This window comes from Haliotis cracherodii, unplaced genomic scaffold (assembly GCF_022045235.1).
Source record: "Haliotis cracherodii isolate W230 unplaced genomic scaffold, xgHalCrac1.p SCAF_18, whole genome shotgun sequence".
Classification (NCBI taxonomy): Eukaryota; Metazoa; Mollusca; class Gastropoda; order Lepetellida; family Haliotidae; genus Haliotis; species Haliotis cracherodii.
In genome coordinates this window covers 6,254,703-6,273,297 of record NW_027266273.1, presented here as the reverse complement: position 1 = coordinate 6,273,297, position 18,595 = coordinate 6,254,703, and the positions used below count along the sequence as shown (strand labels likewise).

Here is an 18,595-nt window from a genome sequence, read left to right as displayed (position 1 = left end):
GGAACCGAGGTTTCCGGATATCTGAAGTCCATATAAGCGGGGCACGACTGTAGTACACAATGACTGCTGTGGGCAACCACACTGACCTGCACTGGTGCTCACACTATCACCCTCTGGGTTGGCTACTCTCTGACAAGGGGCTGTAGCACTAGTCTTTGTAAACATAAGTTACTCCTGTCATAACTCTATGATTTCCATGTGAAAGGGGCCGGGGCACGATTTAGCTTGGGATGCGACCCCAGTGATTTAGTTGTAAAACAACATTTTATCCATCAACCCATTAAACCTGTGTTAGAATTTTTACAAATTTATTAGAGGAAATCTTGATGGCAGCACTTTGCTGTTCAAATAGTAATAGCATTAGGTCTTGTTGCACCCACAAATTTGATTTGGGTAACAGAGTGTTATTCTGATTGTGAGTCTTCACCCAGCAAATTTTATTCCAAGGGCACGAGTCAGACAATCCTGCTCACTTGGAGGAAAAGTATTGGACATTCTATCAATACAAATTCCATCAATTCAAATTTTATATTGATTTGGAAAAGTGCAGCTCAGAAAAGATCTGCATCATTTAAATAAATTTGTAATTCATTTGAGATAAAGATTTCTATCAATGTGGAAGGTGTAGGTTAAGTGTGTGTGTCAGTGTTGACTGGTTGTGTTCAGATGGCCACTGATGTTGGGATGTTGACACACTGAATTCAGTTTATGATGGAACCTGTCTATTTGTGATTTTCATTAGAGGAAATTGATCCTGGATTCATGATATCAAGCAAATTGTATTACTTTAGAAAGTCAATATTTGCTACAGATAATTTTACATTTCCATTCTAAATTCTAAATGAGAACAATTATAACTTTTTGAACAGTTTTCAAAATTTGGGGGTGGTGTTGGGGCGTTGGTGAGGTTTGATTCTATTGTGCTTGAATCTTTGGGACCCCCCCTCAATCCATTTCTTTCACTTTAGGGTTATGACAAGAATCTCTTGACTTTCATGCTTAATTTCCAACAGTGCTTATGATTGATTTCTTGAAGTTTGGAAAATATTGGGTTTAAACGTAGATGTATCTTTCTCGAGTTTTGTTACAAATGCAGCAATGTAGCTGTAATGTTACTGACATTATTAATAAACTCCTTTTGTCCAATGGGTATTGTGGGCATCTTTCAAAAGTTACAAAATAATAACAAACAGCCAGAGTGACACATGCTTTTGTTGCTGATTGGTGTAGACACGACGGGCAATGGGGACCGGGCGCAAAACTACTTTGTATCTGATCAAGGAATTCAGGTGTTAACAAACCTAAATTGGTCAAAAAAGAAGTGAAATTTGAGATAAAATATCAGTTAACATGATGATTTACCTTTTAGATTGTATTTCCTGTTCTGCTAGGCATTGTTTTATATGCAGAAATGAATAAAATAAACAACAACAAATATGACTTTTAATGAGACAAAGTGTGGCATGTATGATATATGTATCCATTCTCTGTCAACTCAAGTTCATTTCAAGACGTCAATAGTGATAATTTGACCATGGATGCTGTAAATAGCGGTGAGTTGTGCGATCTACTGATCACTACAAACATGAATTCGCCAAAGTTAGTATCAACAATATTGAATGAAATTTTTAATAAATTTAATAAAATAGATTACAAACATAAATCTGTATTTACAAGTAACACTTTTTATAACCAGATAGTGTAATAATAGGATTAAATTGCGTAATTCAGTTCAAATTTGTTGACATGGTATTTCCCGTGTGACATGACGATAATGTCTTCAGTTTGCGTAGGGGAATAAACATCAAAACTCATTGTGAGGTGTTTTATCTAAAAACAAGTGTGCACTATACTCAAGAAAATACAGTATATCGTTATGAAAGTGACCCTTTATTTTATTCTTTTATTATTTTATACATACATGAACATCTACCAGCAACTGTCAAATATGATGTGACAAAATACAAATGTCTGATTGGCTAAAAAGAAATTCAAGATCCCTTGTATATAATGTTTGAAGCTATGTTAAATAAAGCTTACTCACTCTCATACAACTCTCTGATTTTTCATCCTCTCTTGTAACCACAACTGTTTTGCTGTACTGTGCATAATTGCAGCAAGGCCAAATTCTTTTTTGTGTGGATTCTGCAGCAGCCATATTGGAAATGGCCTTTCGGCCAATTGTTCAACCATTTATTGATGTATTAAGTTTATTGTGAATTCAGTATACAGTTAAAAAGTAAATAAATGTTGTATTTTTCACCATGTTAAGATCTTGGATCTTCACATGCAATAAATAAATCTGCATTTTAGAAATCATCTAATCTGTGTTTTTGATTTCAGCAGAGGTCTCTTTATAAAGGCTCAAATCTTTCATGGATTTCAAAAAGTTATGCTTTTGTGTCTGAACAGAAATATAATGATTTTGTGCATGAAGTCGAGTCAGTACTGAGAACTAAATGGGTAAAGTGGGAATAGATGCAAAACAACTGTCAGTACATGCTGACCTTTTTTGTGTGCAGATGGGTGAAGTTTGAGGAGGACGTTGAAGAGGGAGGAGAGAGATGGTCGAAGCCTCATGTGGCCACGCTGTCTCTACACTCGCTGTTCGAACTGCGATGCTGTATTATGACAGGCACCATCATACTGGATATGGATGCTGTCAACATCGAACAGGTCACAGGTAGGCTCAGTCTCATGGCAATGGAAGTCGAAAGGTGGTCTCTGGCGCTTCCACTTCTGCAGTAAGGATCAGGGGTAGTGGGTTTTAATCGAAGTGAATACTGCAATCTAATTGGTTGAAAAATGTTGTTAATTGGATGCGAGGCCTGGATAGTCTTTGGACTTTTTACTGCGTATGAATACTTTTCTTGACAAGTATCATTTGTTTTCTCAATCTAAAATTTGAAAAATGTGTCATTTAACTTTGTGAAGTGGATTCCTCCTTATTTTAAGGTTACATTTGATCAATATTTTCAGAACAACTTTGTTTTAATGTTTTGCATCAACATTCTTTCCACCAGGCATGTTCAGCTATCACGGAAGCATACGACCTTATAGCATTTCGAGTGTTTTAAATGATAAAATATATAGCAAAAAGACAGGATCATAATTTCTAGTGTTTTAAATGATAAAATATATAGCAAAAAGACAGGATAATAATTTCTAGTGTTTTATATGATAAAATATATAGCAAAAAGACAGGATCATAATTTCTAGTGTTTTATATGATAAAATATATAGCAAAAAGACAGGATCATAATTTCTAGTGTTTTATATGATAAAATATATAGTAAAAGGACAGGACCAAAACCAGTTTGTTGTATCTGTCGGTTCATTGTAAGTGTGTTCGTTATAACATAGATTACTGTATGTCATCTCACTGATAGTGATTCATTCCGTGGCAGCCTCTTCAGGGATTTCAGGGTGGAACAGATGGTCGGTACCCTGGCTGTAAGGACTATCTAAATGGGGATCAGTGGTGTCAAAATGAGATATAATGTGCTCATGCTGTCAACCAATGGTTTTGCTGACCCAGACTCTTATTTACTTCATGGCGGAAATATTGCTTTCTGTGGCGTAACCTTGATTGATTTATCTTTTCCCCCAGATGGGTCAGAGTAGGTCTTCAGCAACCCATACTCTCCATAAAGGCGACTATGCTTGTTGTAAGTAGCAACAAACAGGATCAGGTGATCAGGCTCCCTGACTTGGTTGATGCATGTCATTGTATCCCAATTGTGTGGATCAATGCTCATGATATCAATCACTGGATTATCTGGTCCAGGCTCAATTATTTACAGACCGCCGTCATATAGCTGTCATATTGCTGAGTGCGGCTTCAAACAACCAGCAAATAAACAAATAAATGTTTTCCCTGACATTTCTATGGATGTTTTATTTGGCGATGCCTTGTTGTAGATATAATTCTGGACAATATGATTGCATCAAAACAACTAGAGGAAACACTAAAGGACCAGGTACGTGATGTCATCCTTTGCCGACATCATCATCAGAACGAGAAACGTCATCGCCGTGATGACAACTCTAGCAGCAAAATCCACCTGCCAATCATCCGTTCCCTGGCCGACATTGGAAAAAAGTATTCCGAGCCTAAAGGACTTGCTCATCAGGGAGGTGAGCCACTTAGTGGAGATCAACGAAACCCAGGTTCGGTGGCTCTTTGTTATCCGGCCCTGCATGTAGTCATTCGCCTTCCGTTCTTGCATGTCTCATGCCTCCATGGTAGTAGATAGAGCGGCTGTCCGGAGAGTGGAAGGTCGGTGGTTCGATCCCCTGCAACAGCATCCCGAAACAGTTGAAAGGTGGTACTTGATAGTTACTGACCTTGACCCTTGTTTCAAGGTAGATGAACTCAAGCATGCAGAATTGTACCATACTCGAGTTGTAGCCTACTTGAACCTCAAGATCATGTTAGTAACTATTTTTGACACTGGCAGAAAAGAATATGCTTTTAGGTTTCATCTGTTTGAACACCTTTGCACGTGCAAATAATTACATGGACACATGCAGCTTCTTTTGTGAGACAGGTGATTAGTGTTTACTTGTTTCCTGCCTGAAGCTTGACAATAAGGGGATTAAACGTGGACTCCGGGGTGAGAAGGGGCGGTCGGGTAGTCTAGTGGTTAAAGCGTTCGCTTGTCACGCCGAAGACCCGGGTTTGATTCCTGACATGGGTACAATGTGTGAAGCCGATTTCTGGTGTCCCCCGCCGTGATATTGCTGGAATAATGCTAAAAGCCGCGTAAAACCGTATTCACTCACTCACTCCGGGGTGAGAATAGGTCTTCAGCAACCCATGCTTGCCGTAAAAGGTGACTATGCTTGTCTTAAAAGGCGACTAACGAGATCGGGAGGTCAGACTCGGTGACTTGGTTGATACTTGTCATCGATCCCAATTGCGTGGATCGATGCTCATGATATCAATCACTGGATTGTCTGGTCCAGACTCGATTATTTACAGACCGCCGTCATATAGCTGGAATATTGCTGAGTGCAGCGTTAAACAACAAACAAACCAAACAAACCAAACCGGATCAGTATACTGGGTCTGAGTAGGGTGTCCATGTTAATAATGTGGGATGTCAGTTGGCTAGCACTCTAAAACCAGCTTACACCCAGACTAATACCAGCAACCATATGTGCATGTTTGTCACTATACAAGTGAAATACTCTTGCCCCTTATGATGAATCCAATTTCAGCGTGGAAATTTAGGGCCATGTCTATCCTGTGACCATCATGTAACAACTGGGGCCACGGGTGGTTCAGTTGTCTAAGGCACCAAAATTGGGTGTGCAGAGTTGCATCTCTTTCGTAACCTGTGATCATAGGTTCAAATCCTAGTTCACCGTTATTATGTTTCCAGGTTTGTCAGTACCCTACACGTGCTTGTGGGTTTCACCAAAGTAGTAAATGTCTGAGACCTGCATCAGGCTTTCCGCCCACATTAAACTGACACACCATGATATAACATGTTTAAAGTGATGTTACTCCTTCACTCACTCATGTTCAACTATTGTAAGTCTTTTTTTTGTATGGGATGTTTGCCCCACGACCAGTATTTGAAATACAATAAATTGCCTGCCTGCCATCAGGCCCCACAGACGTTAGAGTGAGTGAGTGAGTTGGGTTTAATGCCGCTTTTAACATTATTCCAGTTATATCACCGCATGTCAGCTTAATGTGGGAGGAAAGCCCAAAGTGATGCAGGTCTCAGAGGTTTACCACTTCGGTGAAACACACGAGCACGGTTATGGTGCTGACAAACCTAGAAACATAATCGGGGCGAACCAGGATTCGAACCCACAATCTTAGGTTTCTGGCGTGCCCAAGGGACGCAACCCTGCACAGCGAATCACGGCACCTTAGAGAGTGGGCCACACATGCCCCCCACAGACTTTAGAAGTTGCAGTCTCTGAATAAATTCTTAGGCCCTCATTTAAAAAACTGCAGCTTATTGTGACAAGGAAATCAACGCAAAAATTTACTGCAGGCCGGCCATAAGGACACGTACAAATCTGAAACTGCGGGTCCCACATGAGGTGTACCTGACAGGGGCAGGCACTTATTTGCAATACTGTCCATGACTGTCCTGAGTATGTAGGGTGTGTATGATCTTAGCTCTACAACTATTGTTAATCTGAGGCTAGTGTAGCTTTGATTCTCACCTCACCTCACCTTACCTTGCATGTCGCAGAATTCAGATCTGATTTGGATCTGATTCTACTACAGTAGAAGTTTCATGTTGATGCAGTGATCAGTTCTTTGCATATCATATAATTTAATATGCTTGGAGTTTTGAAACATAAAATGTTGAAATATTGCTGACCATACACCATGTTCATGGCACAATGTTTTGATGTTATGTTTGCACATCTTTGCTTAGCAATTGTTTCACTTCTGTCAAAATATAAACAACTTTTCGTTGCTAATATTGGTAGTTTTTATTTGTCATTTGGGTTATTCAGTTGATGTTAAGTATTAATGCTGTAATATAGAACAAACAATACCTTGATCAAGTATTAGTTACAAATTAATAGAAACTTCAGTTTTGTATGATATGTGTTCTTGTAACTTTATGTGTTGCTAATCCATCAAGGGTAAATTCAAAATTTAAAAATAAATAAAATCTGAATTCTAATTGTTGCTTATTGCTCCCATTGGTTGAAAACGTTTATACAAATAAAATACAAAAAGTGCCATCTTTGCTATACCTACATTCACACATGCTAAAGTTGTCGATACTGATACATTGAAGATCATTGATTTGGAATATCGCAACGTCATCACTGTCATGATTAGAGTCCAAAAATTAATGCCATATGGTTGTGTTTCCAGTTGATGACCGTATTGGAGCCAAAAGCACACCCAACATGTTACGTGTGGCAAGCAACGCAAGTGGCGGGGAGACAACTGAGGGTGGCAACAATCTCCCGTCCAACAACTCATTTGTTCACTCCCACCATGCAGACATCCCGGAGAACGCATCTCACAAGGTCAGACATCCCACATGGGTCGTCCTGTTTCGGATACCCTGCATTACTTTCCTTCACAGTCGTAGATTCTGAAAGATGTAGTCATTGATCCACTTAGTGGGGGCTGCTTTTGTCTAGAAGGGAATTGATAGGAGACAATTTTCAGGTTAACTGATGCAGCATATTGAGAGGTATTTCTCCCCTTAAATTTGTGAATAAAGAAATTCTGTTTTGGCCGTATTCAGCAGAAAGATTATTCTGTACAATCAACCTCTAATTGTTTGTTTTCTGCTGCATAATCTATCATATTTAATATAGGACATTGTATATTTTATTTGATTAATGATTTACTACATATGAGACAACAAAATATTGGTCAAAGTCTTTGGAAACTGTTTGAAAAGCAGCTTCCATTTGATTCTGAGTGTGTTTCTTCCTTCCAATGTTGCCTGATGTTTTGATAGACCTGCTTCATAAATTCCTTCTGGCATATGACTGAGATGGCTGTTGCCAATTTGCAAAGTTAAACTGCTGAATTTCCTTTATCCATGGGGAAGGATTTGAAAAAGAAGTGATACTTTTATAACAAAATTATACCTTTGTTTTAATTTGTACAAACATTTTGACTGTGAATGATAATAAAAAAACCTTGCCAAACTCATTTATGACATACTGTTAATAGGTATTCCCTGTGGAAAAGTTCAGATAACTGAAATATTCTTACGACTTCAGTTCCAATATGACCAGTTTTATTGATGGATGCACATTGGGAGGACTTGCATAAAAATTGCATGTCACGTGTTGATGTGGTTTTAGGTTTGTTAGCAATGAAATAATAAGAATATGTGATGTTTATATTTCAGAAAAAAATAAAAAATTTATGGGTTGGTTTTTATTTTTGGTTACTCCCAGTTATATACAGTGTGTGTCATGTAGGAAGTATGTACCATAGACTATGGGTTTCTGGTAAATTATGACAGGCCTACTCACGAGATGAAGGCCCATCATTTAACTATTATTTAGTCTTTCGGCTTGGTGCATTTCGCAAGAAATGTGTTGCCCTGTACCTTCAATGGTTGCAATTTTTAAGATTAACAGGAAGAACTTAGACATAATGTGTCTGACACATTCTATCACAGACTTGAATGACATAGACTATTGGACTACCACTAATGCCACACACTGATGAACCTAATATAATTTTCTTATTGGAAGGTGAACAATAAGTAATGTGCCCTATTTCATACATAATACTAACAGTGAATGCCAAAACTTGCACTTTTTTTGTTTCTGCACTGTATCTAACACTGGATTGTACATAGCAGTTAAATCTCTCTACTTTTAAGGGTTGAAGAGTTTTGTTGAGAAAACGTCCGTGAGAGTGTATTATTACACCTATTGGAAGTTTCATTTCTTGATATTTGAATAGATATGAAATTTATCAGATTTGTTGCCCAAATAGATGTCATTTCAACTGTAGTACATGGTGCTTAAAATGTTGTACGTGGCTCATTGCGTGTCCTTATGCACAACTGCATGATGGAATCTTGTTCAAGCTATCAACCACTGGTTTCTTCTCTGGCCAAGAACTAATTATATATAGACCGCTGTGGTGTAGCTGACTTATTGCTGACTGCTGATAAAAAAAAACTTTTACTGTTTTATAACATTGTTATACCACATGTCGAAACTTTTACTGTTTTATAACATTTTTATACCACATGTCGAAACCTTTACTCTTTTATAACATTTTTATACCACATGTCGAAACTTTTGCTGTTTTATAACATTTTTATACCACATGTTGAAACTTCTACTGTTTTATAACATTTTTATACCACGTCGAAACTTTTACTATTTTATAACATTTTTATACCACGTCGAAACTTTTACTGTTTTATAACATTTTTATACCACATGTCAAAACTTTTACTATTTTATAACATTTTTATACCACGTGTCAAAACTTTTACTGTTTTATAACATTTTTATACCACATGTCGAAAGCCCTCAAAATGAACCTTCAAGCACAGGCAACCATTCTTTCAGTGTTATTTGGAATCAAGTCAAACATTGGTTGCCCTTGGTTCACTAGGTGGGCAGTGGGTTAGTCTAGTTGTTGAAGTTTTCACTGTTGACACTGAAGACCTAGGTTTGATCCTCAACTTGGGTACATTGTATTTAGGCTGGGAAGGGTAACTCGGGTACTCAGGTACTGAGTAGGACCCGGGTACACACAGGACTACCCAGACCCGCGGTCAGTCATTGTTATATTGTTTATATGGCAAGTGGGACTTGTCCCAGCCCTACATTGTATACAGCCTGCTTGTTCTTGTGTCCCCTGACATGTACGGGAATATTGCTAAACCATACTTACTCATTCACTAGGTTGGTAAACGTCTAAGACTTAGGGCCTCACTTAGGGAGTTGGCCCACCACATGATATTTGCAAGAATTTTGCCAAAAGCTGTGTAAAAATTATACTCGCTCACTCACGTTAAACCAAATTTACTCACCATCAGTTTAGTACAGTATGTGTATCAGTGGTAATAAATGATACAAATGCTGTATATTGGAGCCGGGTATTAACACTTTAGCCTTGACAATGCCTGCATGTACCTGCATGAACTGAGAGTTACATTGATTCCTTCACTTTTCAGACTGGGACAAATTCTGTGGACAAAACACACATGGTAAAGGGTGTTGACATCCTTAAAACTAACCCCCGTAATATCTCACCTCTGTAGCCTCTGTTGAACATGTTCTTGTGAAGAATTATCCCAATCAAATTATCTGTATTAACTATACCTCAGTTCAAGTGTCTTATTTTTTCATTTCTTTTTTTTTCTGCTTAAATAATAAGTTTTTTCTGCCTTCTTATTGGGTCTGAACTTTTATGATGAACATAGAGGATAAGCTAGCAATCATGGCAATGTCATACCACTGCAGGCCTTGTAGTACTAGGATTGGTGACCACCAGATGCCTTCATCAGTTTGCCATCACCTGGTTGGATATCTCTCTCATCGTATCTGTGATGCATGGCCTACACTCAACTATGTCGTTGCTTGACTGTGGATCATAGCTGACACTATCCACTACCGTGTCCCCGGCCTACTCCCTATCTGTTGTGGCTTGACTGTGGATCATTGCTGACACTATCCACCACCGTGTCCCTGGCCTACTCCCTATCTGATGTGGCTTGACTGTGGATCATTGTTGACACTATCCACTACCGTGTCCCTGGTCTACTCCCTATCTGTCGTTGCTTGACTGTGGATCATTGCTGACACTATCCACTACCGTGTCCTTGGCCTACTCCCTATCTGTCATGGCTTGACTGTGGATCATTGCTGACACTATCCACTACCGTGTCCCTGGCCTACTCCCTATCTGTCGTTGCTTGACTGTGGATCATTGTTGACACTATCCACTACCGTGTCCCTGGCCTACTCCCTATCTGTTGTGGCTTGACTGTGGATCATTGCTGACACTATCCACTACCGTGTCCCTGGCCTACTCCCTATCTGTTGTGGCTTGACTGTGGATCATCGCTGACACTATCCACTACCGTGTCCCTGGCCTACTCCTATCTGTTGTGGCTTGACTCTGGATCATCGCTGACACTATCCACTACCGTGTCCTTGGCCTACACTCCACTATGTCGTTGCTTGACTGTGGATCATTGTTGACACTATCCACTACCGTGTCCCTGGCCTACTCCCTATCTGATGTGGCTTGACTGTGGATCATTGCTGACACTATCCAGTACCGTGTCCCTGGCCTACTCTCTATCTGATGTGGCTTGACTGTGGATCATTGCTGACACTATCCAGTACCGTGTCCCTGGCCTACTCCCTATCTGTCGTGGCATGACTGTGGATCATTGCTGACACTATCCACTACCGTGTCTGTGGCCTACTCCCTATCTGTTGTGGCTTGACTGTGGATCATTGCTGACACTATCCACTACCGTGTCCCTGGCCTACTCCACTCTGTCATATCTTGACTGTGGATCATTGTTGACACTATCCACTACCGTGTCCTTGGCCTACACTCCACTATGTCGTTGCTTGACTGTGGATCATTGTTGACACTATCCACTACCGTGTCCTTGGCCTACACTCCACTATGTCGTTGCTTGACTGTGGATCATTGTTGACACTATCCACTACCGTGTCCCTGGCCTACTCTTTATCTAATGGGGCTTGACTGTGGATCATTGTTGACACTATCCACTACCGTGTCCTTGGCCTACTCCACTCTGTCATATCTTGACTGTGGATCATTGCGGACACTATCCACCACCGTGTACCTGGTCTAAGGTGGAGGCGTTCAGCCCGAAATTCATTGTGCATCATCTTCAGTAGATTTTATCATTGCAGGACTAGCCCAAAAGAAATGTTATTCAGCCTGAAATTCATAGTGTCATCATCATCAGTAGATTCATCTTTGCTGATCTAGACTAGAGACTAGTGACTATTGTAATTTTACTGAGTTGTTAATATAGTTAGGTCGGACACATAGTGTCATTTGTAGTGTCAGATAGGTTCTGAGCTTCAATTTAGTAGTCTTTTGATTGTATTCTGAATATCACTTTTCCACTTACTGAAACTGAGGTTACAGATGGTTTATTTGCATGGTAAAGCTGTTGATTAGACGTGGTGTGGCGTGTCTGCATTTAACCCTTGACAATTCACCCTTGTATCATCTACCCCCAAACATACCACTGTCATGATATGTTGGCCAACATGTCCTTTTTCTTATAAGAACTTTTTATCTTCTAATCTATGTATATTTCTATTTTACTAAATATTGAACTATGTCATATTATTTATGTATTTATGTATTCAAAGTTACTTACTGGAGTGAAAACTGTTGTACATAATGATCATCTTGGCATGCCATTCACCCAGAAAACATATCTATGTAATCCATAGCATTTTATTGTTGTCAGATAAAAACAAATCTTGCATTTATATGTTAAATGTGCACTCTCTTGGAAATGGTTAACTTTTAAAAATGTATTTCATTTCTTGGTGTATAACAACTTCGGAAATTGCTGGTGGTCTTGCTTATATGCATGTGGGAACATATCCCTTGTAAGAGAATACGAATTCGAAATAATTTTTCGACGTAAATAATCAAGAATGTTTACTTATAGTAAAGTATGTAACAGTGATGAACTATTTTGAAAGCTTCAAGGGATGGCAAGCTCTGATGTGGCTAAAAGCGAAGGAACATTCACTCACTCCCTAATTCATGAGATGGGTTTTCATTATGAGACTGCCATGAATCATTGCCTTAATGCCTTTCTTCAGTTAAGCTTGTGACTACATTGCTAGTAGACAGTGAATGCCTGGTTTAAGATAGCACTGTGGGTGTCTCTTCAATTCACAAGGATCCACCAAACACCCAGAAAATCCTTACTTGATGGAAGGTCCTGCTGATTTAATTTGGTAAACTGGAAGCTTTGGGAATATTTTAGAAGATAAGAAGTGCCTAATTTGAATAAACATGGATAGGTTGCATTCCTTATCCAAACACTTAAAGAGATTGGTATTTTTTCAATGATTTATGGATCAGGTTTCATGTCATGTGTGCAAGCTATTATTTAAATGTATATTTTTGCAGTTTCCTGCATTTACCATTGTAAGCAATATATATGTGTTACCACTTTGTTGCCATTGTTTCTCAGCTTTATGTAATTGTGTATTCTAGCAGGATTCTTACCAATTAGTATGCCTGGAAAATGCCAGGAATATTGCCTTGCCCATGTGAGAAATATTGCCTTTCAAATGCCAGGAATGTTGTTTAATATAAACCAGCCACTTTGTAGCAAACACACAAATTTTGACAGAAAATGCGAAAATGATGCAGATCATTATTTCTTCAGGACAGAGCTGATTTGGATGTTTGATCTTTTTTTTTGGATGCAATGAGACTATATTCTACACTGCATCCTCTCTCACTGGTTTAAGTGTGTGTAGGACATGAACACTTTTACAAACATTTTATTCAAACATTTACAATTTCGTAGTTGCAATTAAAAAGGAATGTCAGGTATATATATATATGTTTGTTAGCAAATTTAGTTAAATACGATTACATTACAAAAGTCAAAGGGCCCTAGGACTCTGTGTCTTCCAAATATTTAATAAGTTCCAAATTTCCCCAGAATCTGCACTTCATGAAGAAGATCCCCCCTGGGGCTGAGGCCTCAAACATCCTTGTAGGGGAGGTGGACTTCCTCAATCACCAGATTGTCGGCTTCGTCCGCCTCTCGAAGGCAGTCCTACTGGGAGACCTCACTGAGGTGCCAGTGCCCACGCGATTCCTGTTTGTGCTTCTTGGGCCAACCGGAAACCAGAACAAGTTTCACGAGCTTGGGCGGTCTATTGCAACTCTTATGTCTGATGAGGTGAGTATCAGTGCGTTAATGTCACGTTCAAACTGGTACTTAATTAATCTTCATTGGATTATTATTGGCAGGGATTGTTTTTTGTTCCAAGTTTAGTGTCCCCATCATTGGCAGATTTGAAAAAAACCCAATATTTTGTTCAAAACAGATTTGTTTAAAGTTCTTGCTTTCTTAAAGTTCAAATGTATTTTAACATTGTGATGTATTTTAACATTGCATTCATTGCTAAAAAAGGAATTAAAGCCTCCTCCTCATTATTCATCATGTTATCAGTGAAAAATAAAGTTACCTCTTGACATTAGTTATAACAATATTAATCTGAATTGGGAAATTTGTCATTCCAATTGGGCAATTTTATTCACATTTACCGTAGACTTGCGGGAAAAACATCACTCTTGAGCATGTCTAGATAAATCCCCGATTCAGTGTCAGATAATTTGGAAAAGAATAAATGACTAGATAACAAGTTATAAACATTAATAGAAACATAAACATTGTTAGCCATGATCCAAATGGTTGTATTTACCTTTTTTCAAATAAATTGAAAAATCTGGGCTCTTGATAATCTTTTAAGCCATTGAGTATTTACTCACATGGTATCTTCCACATCAACAATTATGTTTGAGATGAAAATGATCTTTCTGGTTCGTCGTACAGATTTTCCATGACGTTGCCTACCATGCCAGAAATAAGGAAGATCTGCTTGCTGGCATAGACGAGTTCTTGGACCAGGTGACAGTGCTACCCCCTGGCGAGTGGGATCCAAGTATCCGTATTGAGCCCCCAACCAACGTCCCGTCCCAGGTCAGTGGAACCCCAATCTGCACATTGCTGTCAGATGGAGAGATTCCAATTCTGTTGAAATTAAACCATTGTGAATCACTCTAAGTTCTGGGGACTGAAGTGACCTTGTGTTCTGAGGTGCTGCTATTCACTATGGCTACTCAGAAACCTATGATCACTTTTTTTATATCCAAAGTTTCCCTGATTATGTTTCAAGGTTTGTCAGTACCACATCAGACCCGTGAAGATCCGGGGTAAAATAGGTCTTCAGCAACCCATGCTTGCCAAAAGTCAAGTCAATCCCATCCCTAGTTGCAATACCCACCAGCCTGGGCCCCGTTCCACAAAGCGATCGTAGCACTAAGACAATCGTAACTCCAATACTTTAACGTAGACTTACGATAATCGTAGCGCTACGATCGCTTTGTGGAACAGACCCAGGACAGATTAACGATAGTCATATAAAAAAATTGGGTTTTCTTTAAGTCCTTTTGAGTAGTATATTTGCAAAGGGACGTTACTAATTCCTATGATTTGCATCTCAATTACGGTCCTATTAAAGGAGCACTGTAAAGTTGCCACTCACTCACTCACTCACTCAATCACAGGAAGGCAGGAAGACAGCATCAGCAGGCCCTCCGCAGCCCAATGGTAAGGTGATAATTGAAGAGGAGGATGATGAACACAACGACCCCACACTGCAGAGAACTGGCAGGTCAGTTGCTTCCAAACAGTGAAGTTAGAAGCATGTATCAGAGATTGCACTGTTTCCTGGAGCCTGTAAATTCACAATAATTCCTTGAGTATCATCTAACAACAGAAACAACATTTTTACCAAACCTTTTATCCTCCCTGTATATCTTATTTTTTGAGTGGTAAGAAATATGGCTTGGTAAGGGAGTGTAAATTATGAAACTCAGCCATGCATGGACGGTTTGGCCTTTGTGACAAATCTCTTTGACCATGACCATGTCCAAATTTGACCTTGTAAGGGGTTTGAATTTTTGTAGTGCAAAGTCAGAATGAAATCTGTAAACAAATGCAAGTATTCATACGTAAACACCTAGGTTGATTTTGCCATTGAAGTGCAAAATGTTAAGTATGACCTTTTTGCTCCATATCAATTCTTGTATCTAAAGCCCTACTCACATATGTAGAACATGCTCTTTACAGGATATTTGGTGGACTGGTAGACGACATCAGGCGGAAGTTACCATATTGGTCGAGTGACTTCCATGACGCACTGAGTGTACAGTGTATAGCATCCTTCATTTTCCTCTACTTCGCCTGTTTGACACCAATCATCACTTTCGGTGGATTGCTCGGCGACGCCACCGACAACAACATGGTGTGTACTCAATTAAACAATGGTGGTGATGGGAGGCTGGTACATTGCAGTGTTCCCTGACCAATAGGCTGGTACAGAGTCAGTGTTCCCTGACCAATAGACTGGTATACAGCCAGTGTTCCCAGACCAATAGACTGGTACATAGACAGTGTTCCCTGACCAATAGGCTGGTGCACAGCCAGTGTTCCCTGACCAATAGGCAGGTACACAGCCAGTGTTCCCTGACCAATAGGCAGGTACACAGCCAGTGTTCCCTGACCAATAGACTGGTACACAGCCACTGTTCCCTGACCAATAGACTGGTACACAGCCACTGTTCCCTGACCAATAGACTGGTACACAGCCACTGTTCCCTGACCAATAGACTGGTACACAGCCACTGTTCCCTGACCAATAGGCTGGTACACAGCCAGTGTTCCCTGACCAATAGACTGGTACACAGCCAGTGTTCCCTGACCAATAGACTGGTACACAGCCAGTGTTCCCTGACCAATAGACTGGTACACAACCACTGTTCCCTGACCAATAGGCTGGTAGATAGCCAGTGTTCCCTGACCAATAGGCTGGTACATAGACAGTGTTCCCTGACCAATAGGCTGGTGCACAGCCAGTGTTCCCTGACCAATAGACTGGTACACAGCCAGTGTTCCCTGACCAATAGGCTGGTACACAGCCAGTGTTCCCTGACCAATAGACTGGTACACAGCCAGTGTTCCCTGACCAATAGACTGGTACACAGCCAGTGTTCCCTGACCAATAGACTGGTACACAACCACTGTTCCCTGACCAATAGGCTGGTAGATAGCCAGTGTTCCCTGACCAATAGGCTGGTACATAGACAGTGTTCCCTGACAAATAGGCTGGTGCACAGCCAGTGTTCCCTGACCAGTAGACTGGTACACAGCCAGTGTTCCCTGACCAATATACTGGTACACAGCCAGTGTTCCCTGACCAATAGACTGGTACACAGCCAGTGTTCCCTGACCAATAGGCTGGTGCACAGAACAGGAAAGTACATAAACAGATCGTCAAACCTGTCCAATATATGTATCCATTGTTTCTGGATGAATAGTCCTTTTGACCCGTGAAGATCTGGAGTAGAATAGGTCTACAGCAAACCATGCTTGCCGTAAAAGGCTTGTCGTAAGAGGCGACTAACGGGATCGGGTGGTCAGACTCACAGACTTGTTTAATGCATGTCCTTGAACCCAATTGCATGGATCGATGCTCATGATGTCAATCACTGGATTGTCTGGTCCAGACTCGATTATTTACAGACCGCCATCATACATTACTGGAATATTGCTGAGTGCGGCATTAAACAACAAACAAACAAACTAATAGTCCTGTTACCATGGTCTTTGATTCAACAATGAAGAATATGGTGTTTGTGTTACAGGCAGCCCTTGAAAGTATCCTGGCCGGTGCTATTTGTGGCATTGTGTACTCGCTGTTTGCTGGGCAACCCCTCACCATCCTGGGCAGTACAGGACCCGTGCTAGTGTTTGAGACCATTCTCAACCACTTCTGTCAGTAAGTAATGTCACTACCCCTTCGGAACTTCTTGGGAGGATTCTTTCTGAAGTACCAGATATTTGGCAGTACATGAAAGATTAAAAACATTAATGTATTCATAGTGACTTCTGTCCCTTCGTGGGCGCTGCGATTCGCTGTGCAGAGTTGCGTACCTTGGGCACGCCAGAAACCTAGGATTGTGGGTTCGAATCCTGGTTCGCCCCAATTATGTTTCTAGGGTTGTCAGCACCATACCCGTGCTCGTGGGTTTCACCGAAGTGGTAAACGTCTGAGACCTGCATCACTTTGGGCTTTCCTCCCACATTAAGCTGACATGCCGCGATATGACTGGAATACTGTTAAAAGCGGCGTTAAACCCAATTCACTCACTCACTCTGTCCCTTCGTCGTGGGTTTGAAACCTGGTTCGACATGATTATGTTTCTAGGTTTGTTAGCACCATACCTGTGATAATGGGTTTCACCAAAGTGGTAAACGCCTGCATCTCTTAGGGCTTTCCTCCCACATTAAGCTGACAGGCTATGATATTACTGGAATACTGTTCAAAGCTGCATAAAACCGAAGTCACACACCTACCCATAGTGACTTCTGTATTCATGGATTGATTAAATGGGGATCAACTGTTCAGAATATGTGACCTGGCGAATATCATGTCGTGATACTCCAATGGATCGATGCTCATGCTATCACCCACAAGATGTGAGCCATATCACTGGAATATGATTAGGACAATTTATATGATATACTGAGGATGACTTAAACCGTAGTAACAATCTGGCTATTGTCATTTCAGTGAGAACGACCTGGACTACCTCCAGCTGCGACTGTGGATTGGTTTGTGGACTGGGATCATCCTCATTATTATGGTGGCCTTCGATCTCAGCGCCCTGGTCCGATATATCACTCGCTTCACAGAGGAGAGCTTTGCTGCCCTCATTTCTCTTATCTTCATCATAGAGGCTTTCAAGAAGCTGTTTCATATCCTGGACCATGACCCTGTCAACCTCCGTCCAGATGAGCCCCTGATCTATACATGTTACTGTGTCCCCGAGAATACTACGGTCAACTCCACCATTGCCTGGTGGTTTAACCGCTCCACGCCCACAGTCTACCTGGACGTGAACCAAACTATGTTGTTAAACTGGGACACTCTGACCAAAGACAACTGCTCGAGCTACAATGGAACCATGCAGGGCCCAGGATGTGACACTCCTCATTTCGTTGCTGACGTCTTCTTATTCTCCCTTCTTCTCTTTCTGGGGACCTTCACGATTGCAATGGTGCTGAAGATGTCCCGCAACAGCTCATTCTTCCCCACAATGGTAGGTGACATCATGTTGACATTTGTGGCTGACAAATGCAAATGGCTTCCTGTTTCCCATAATTAAGTTTTATCGCTCAGTGTGTATGTGAGATGTAGCAGTTGTATGAACTCTCTTGTTACCAGGTGCGTCTGTGGAAAGTGACTTCGCTGTCCTCATCCCATAATTAAGTTTTATCGCTCAGTGTGTATG

General features: G+C 40.6%; 1 protein-coding gene across 14 annotated transcripts in view; it reads left to right on the top strand.

The window, feature by feature from the left end:
• LOC139465708 (sodium-driven chloride bicarbonate exchanger-like) overlaps positions 1 to 18,595 on the top strand; it is a 139,368-nt gene that overhangs the window by 105,217 nt on the left and 15,556 nt on the right. For 11 of the 14 annotated variants that reach the window (XM_071247517.1, XM_071247516.1, XM_071247526.1 and 8 more), the window contains 10 exons: positions 2,523 to 2,683; positions 3,922 to 4,170; positions 6,860 to 7,017; positions 9,657 to 9,689; positions 13,173 to 13,415; positions 14,073 to 14,219; positions 14,807 to 14,913; positions 15,372 to 15,546; positions 16,946 to 17,079; positions 17,875 to 18,403. In XM_071247517.1, coding sequence (XP_071103618.1) covers positions 2,523 to 2,683; positions 3,922 to 4,170; positions 6,860 to 7,017; positions 9,657 to 9,689; positions 13,173 to 13,415; positions 14,073 to 14,219; positions 14,807 to 14,913; positions 15,372 to 15,546; positions 16,946 to 17,079; positions 17,875 to 18,403 — 1,936 coding nt within the window. The remainder of the gene's footprint in view (positions 1 to 2,522; positions 2,684 to 3,921; positions 4,171 to 6,859; positions 7,018 to 9,656; positions 9,690 to 13,172; positions 13,416 to 14,072; positions 14,220 to 14,806; positions 14,914 to 15,371; positions 15,547 to 16,945; positions 17,080 to 17,874; positions 18,404 to 18,595) is intronic. The other 3 variants (XM_071247524.1, XM_071247527.1, XM_071247525.1) reach the window with 3 other exon arrangements.